Source organism: Punctularia strigosozonata (assembly GCF_000264995.1).
Source record: "Punctularia strigosozonata HHB-11173 SS5 unplaced genomic scaffold PUNSTscaffold_5, whole genome shotgun sequence".
Taxonomy (NCBI): domain Eukaryota; kingdom Fungi; phylum Basidiomycota; class Agaricomycetes; order Corticiales; family Punctulariaceae; genus Punctularia; species Punctularia strigosozonata.
Genome location: NW_006767437.1, coordinates 1,805,019 through 1,810,221, shown reverse-complemented (window position 1 = coordinate 1,810,221; position 5,203 = coordinate 1,805,019). Strand labels below are relative to the sequence as shown.

Genomic DNA, 5,203 nt, shown 5'->3' with positions numbered 1-5,203 from the left:
ATTCATAATCCTGACCCNCCTAGTGGTCGGTCTTACTCATCCTTGTGCCCTGCATGTGATTCTCTTGTACTATTCTTGGACCATGGATTTGTGTATATAAGACCCCTGTAGCTCGCCCTAAGTCCCCATCTCGACCTCTTGTGTCTTGGGGACTTAGGTGAGTAACCGTCTCTGTACTAGATACTATGCTAACTTGTGTCTTGGGGACTTAGTGTGTGACCTTGAGTCCATTAGGTGCCTATTGCGTAGCTGTCGACCTCGTGTCCAGTGACCTTGAGTCGAGCTCAGCTCCTCCTTTTCTGCGTGTACTCTTGCCTAAAGTAAGTGCCGACGACGCTGCCTTTCCAACCGACTCTACCCGATTACTTGGACATTCCGGCTGTCTAAGTAGTTGGTAACCCCAACGGGCGTTCCCCTGCACGTCGCTCGTCACAGTGACGCAGTCGTCGTGCAGTCGGAATATGGACCGAACGGTGCCGCACACCCAGGTGCTGGCGTACTCCATACGAATGTGTATGCCTATGTGTACGTCCCCGAGGATGGGTGCCGTGAGCGTCCATATGAGGGGGTTCTCCACGTCGACTGGAACGGCGAGGATCGAGAAACTGCCGTTGTCCAGGCAGCCAATGCGCGGGATAAGTGGGTTGGGGAACGGAGGAGCCGGGAGTGCCGGACCAGGCTCAGCGTCCAGGGCCTCTCGTCGAAGCAGGTGAGCGGGACGGAGGGTTTGGAGGGGTGGACTGTTGGACCAGCTATAGCTGTCACGTCCCGCATATCCGGCCATGCTGCGGTCAGAGGGGGAGTCGAATACGAGGGGGATCCACTCGTCCCATGACATGGTCGCGAGGTCGTCGGGGTCGAGGATGCTCCACAAGTCCCCCGGCTGCGGGGTCGTAGTAGAGCGACGTTGCCAGAGAGCGATGTTGGTCATTAAGTGATTATAATATTCTGGGTTGGCGGCAAAGGTCACGGAGGTGGAGTCGGTGTCGCTGTCGGTCGTATCGAAATCCTGAGCATCACTGGGAAGCTCTAGCCGGTCGCGGCTATGGAGGGATTGTTGGTCGTCTTTCTCGTGTCGAGAAGGTAGAGGGTTGTCCACATGGCTGGGGAACGGATTCGGTCCAGACGAAAGTTCATCGTATGGCATGGTAGGACGTTGGCGAACGTAGAGGTGAGAGGGAGACTGTCCCATTCGTGCGTGCGCGGTATGGGGGGAGCAGTCAGACTATTGCGTGCGGGTACTTTGCGTGTGCAGGCTTCCTTACTTTTCCCACAAGCATTTCCGCTTTGCAGCGCTTCGTTTCCTTTTGTAGGACCGACCGTTCTTCGGTGGTCTAGAGTACTGCGCCCGGTCGCCGTTTGTCTGGCTGTCGTGGCTTCTTTCAGGGGCCGCTGTCGTGCTTCCCGAATTCAGCCTTCTAGGATTCACATGAGGGATGCCCTTGGCATTTCTCATGGGCGGAGTGGAATATTCAGACTTCTTCTTCTGCCTTCTTATCCTTCTCCGTCACTCTCGTCTTCTTCATGGAATTGTTCTGCTTCGAACTCATCGGATCCGGTACCCATGACGTCATCTCGCTCAAACGGATCCTCTCGCAGTTCGGCTGCCGGGACATATTCCTGTGTTCTAGCCTGATAGGGTAGGATCCAGAATGGTGCTACACCACGCCTGACAAATGTTCCATCAAGTTCCCAAATCACATACGACCCGCCCTCTGATTTTCCAATGAGTTGGAAAGGGCCTAGATACCTGGGTTTTGCTTTCTCACAGTTACTAGACAATCCGTTCGAGGCTTTATAGGCCTGGCTGTCAATATCGTCTTCAGCCCTTATTTGTACTGCGTTAGAGCTGAAATACGACATTTGTGAGTTAAGGTACATTATTTCGGGCTGATTTCGCACATTCTCCGGTAAGTCGGCCGCATCTCCGAGCCATATCGCGGTGACCCACTCATCCTCCGTAGATTCAAACTCCGACAGCCCGGTGGGTGGCGCTTCAGAAACTCGAAGTCCGAGGCTCAAGATTTCCGGTAGTTCGCTAGGTAAGTCATTCCGTACATTTTCGATATCATTTCTCATAGGATACATGACTTTCCGAGCAACAGGGGAAGTTTCTACACTACTGGGAACTTTCATAACCGAGGCGGAGGAGTCGGGGAGCTGATGGGACGGAGGATACAAGTTCGCGAGGCCGGGGAGGATTGTACATGTACATAGTCCGAATACGTATCGCTTACAGTTGATTGCGAGTCCGAGCGCATATTTCTTGTAGTTAGAGAGCGACGCAGGCCGGGGCGGGTGGAACGGTGAGGTTGCGAACATGCTTGGGGGCGCGTAGCATCTTGAGGGGTCGTCGCGGCGGAGTCTTCACGGCTGGAGGTCGTTGTAGTCGGCGGCGGATATGTCGATGTCCGAGCTGGAGCTGGACGAAGAGCGCAGAATATGGTCGACTGAGTGGTAGTTAGCGAGGGCGGCGGTTTGTCGGTGAAGAGAAATAACGTACCGTCGACTTCGTCGCCGTCCTCCGGTGTCCAGTTCCAGGCCTCGACATTGGTGCGGATAGCATTGATGTCGAGCTGGAGATCGAGTACGTCGCCGGTGAGTCGGTCCACAAAGTTTCGGTGGTCGGTAGCGTATTCGGCGACGGCATCGGATGTGGCAGCGACCTGCTCGAGAACTTGCGAGAGAGCCGCTTGCATGGCTTCGTGCTGAGTGCGGGCGGTGCGATAGAACGATGCGTGGCTGGAGAGGAGCGTGGCGATGGCGGCCACGGTGAACTGAGTAGCCTCGGTGAGTTCGCAGATCCGGTCGTACATGACCCGGAACATGCTACGTTTGCGGCCGGCGGGGGTTCGAGGACGTTCCTCGCTCGCAGGAGTCGTCGTGTCCGAGCGCGAGAAGGCCGGTACGGGGCCGCTACTAGAGGGTTCGAAAGGATGAGCTTCAGGAGATAAGATGGAATGCAAATAGAGGTACCTGGGATCGTTCTCATTGCGCCAGATGGACGGGGGCGGCGTCACCGTTGTGCGCTCGGTGGATACCGGATAGTTGATGGTAAGGCGGTCGAACTCGGCAAGGTGCGTCTCTTCGTCGACGGTGGGCAGTTCGGGTGCGTCGCCTCCTTCGGGGCCGGGGAGACACGTCGCCGGGTCGTTGATGTTGTTGCTCCATCCGTCGGCGAGAGGGTAGGTGATATGGAGATAGTCGAATAGAGCCTCGTCGAACCAGAGGTATGGGTCCGAGCCTTGTAATGCTTGCGTCGAGGGGCGGTCGTCTTGAGAAGATACCAGGGAGCTTTCGATGGAGAACGGGGACTGGCGATCGGCCGGGTCCCGGGGTGCGTCGAGGAAGAGGTGATAGCGTTGCGAGGGCGGATAGTCTGCCGGGGCCGGTTCAGGAGTCGGGGGCGCAGACATTGGGCGGAAGAGGGACGGGTCGACCTGCGAGAGCGCGTGGACGGTACCGCGGTACCCTGGAGGCGTTTGAAGTCGCATCGGGATCTTGATCTTGTTGGCGCTGGTCGGAGACTCGCCGATGGGAATCAAGTGTCCGTCGGTGCGATAGTATGGCATGCCGGGGTCGTTGAGGATGGCGTTCGTGGGCGGGAATCGGAGCTGACGCTCTACACTTATTTCGATTCCTTCCATCGGCGGTCGAGGTGTGGGCGGGCGGTCTTCAGCTGCGGGTCCTTCCGCGATCCTGAGTCTGTCGATGTGTCGCGAGAGTTTGTTTCCGGCTAGCGGTGCGTGTTGAAGTGTCGTCAGCGGATCGGGAAGCGATAGGTGAGGCGGGACCGGGGGCGATAGAACGAGTGCGTTGGTGCGCATGGGGCCCTGAAGATCGGAGGTGTCCATGTCGATGTCGGGCAATTCGAGACGCTGACGTCGTGCCTGCATTTCTGCGAGCTCCTGAGTCGGTGTTAGTACCGGTGAGTGTCTGAGAGCATAAGTCGAGCGGCTTACCTGTTCGCGGGCTTGGTTGGTGATAGCCTGATGCGAGACCCGCGCCAGCAGTTCAAATAGTCCACGGCTGAAAAGCAGGCGGTGCGTGTCGTCGGTAACGGTGTGCGATGCGGGAGTGGTGCTATCCGAATCGTGGTACAGAGCCCGGAGATGTTTCCCGGCAAGCCTAGGGTCGCGGTCGTCAACGAGTTCGAGAGTATACGTGCATGACGTCGGATAGTCGCGCGCAGGTGGATCGGGTGTCGTCGGTGCAGATAGCGGGCGGTAGATGCGAGGCATCTGTTTCGAGAGGTCGTGGATCGAGCCGGGGAGATCGGGCGGTGAGGCGGCGCGAATAGGGACTTTGATTCGAAGGGGGCTGTCGGGCGGTTCCCCGATGGGAATCGCGTATCCGGCGGTGGCATAGTATTCGTCGGGCAGGGCGGGGAACTCGCCGTTGAGCAGAGCTTGTTGGAGCTCCTCGTCCTGTACCTGCGTCGTCGGAAGGGAGCCGTTGTCGGGTGAGTCGACGCTAGAGGCATCAGATCGCGCTTCTCGCGTCATGCTGACGAGGATGTTGAAGTCGTCTTCGATGAAGTACATCCGAGGTGTCGAGTCGTCGGTATGGTGAGGTGAGAGATTTTCTCCGAGCAGAGGCTGCCGGCTGCTTCGGAGCATGCGGCCACAGAGTCGGAGGTCGCCATGCGGTACCAGTTCGAGGACATACGTCCTCGAGACGTGGTACTGGCTTTCGGGGGGTCGGGGCGTTGAAGGTGCGGATAGCGGTCGGAATACCAACGGTGCCGCAATGGCGAGGTCGTGAATAGAGCGAGGGAATCCTGGAGGAGACACGGCTCGGATAGGCAGCTTGACTCGGTGGTCGCTCGACATCTGAGAAAAATCCCATGACTATACAGCACTACATAGTCCAATATAGCATCCATAGTTCCATAGCAATGTCAATTTGTATGGTTGCTATGGAACTGCCTGCAGTTGCTATAGAGGTACCTGCCAGTGCTATAAAGTGCTATGGGTGCTATAGATCACACTGCCATGGCTATATAGCACAGAGCCAATGCTATGGGCATTACAGATACTATGGCAATTTGGTAGTCATCATATGCTCAGTAGATGCTATGATTAATCAGACAAGAAACTAAAATGCTACAATAATGTTTGATTTTGAAAGCAAATATTTGGATTGCATAATAATTGTCTACAATATTACACGACTAGTGCTACTGGCCAGCTTACATAAGCAT

General features: G+C 56.3%; 3 protein-coding genes across 3 annotated transcripts; all 3 read right to left on the bottom strand.

The window, feature by feature from the left end:
• Nucleotides 1-238: 238 nt before the first annotated feature.
• Nucleotides 239-1,147, bottom strand: PUNSTDRAFT_133750 (uncharacterized protein; the record flags this gene model as incomplete). Its single annotated transcript, XM_007383189.1, has 1 exon — nucleotides 239-1,147. One exon carries the CDS (start codon nucleotides 1,145-1,147, stop codon nucleotides 239-241), a length of 909 nt encoding a protein of 302 aa, XP_007383251.1.
• Nucleotides 1,148-1,608: 461 nt separating this feature from the next.
• On the bottom strand, nucleotides 1,609-1,776 carry PUNSTDRAFT_30111 (uncharacterized protein; the record flags this gene model as incomplete). Its single annotated transcript, XM_007383188.1, has 1 exon — nucleotides 1,609-1,776. A coding segment is annotated over one exon (168 nt), but the record flags the coding sequence as incomplete, so codon positions are not given.
• Nucleotides 1,777-2,367: 591 nt separating this feature from the next.
• On the bottom strand, nucleotides 2,368-4,832 carry PUNSTDRAFT_133749 (uncharacterized protein; the record flags this gene model as incomplete). The annotated part of the gene is made up of 4 exons (XM_007383187.1): nucleotides 2,368-2,450; nucleotides 2,504-2,919; nucleotides 2,977-3,908; nucleotides 3,963-4,832. The coding sequence occupies 4 exons, from the start codon at nucleotides 4,830-4,832 to the stop codon at nucleotides 2,368-2,370; spliced, it is 2,301 nt and encodes a 766-aa protein (XP_007383249.1).
• Nucleotides 4,833-5,203: the final 371 nt, after the last annotated feature.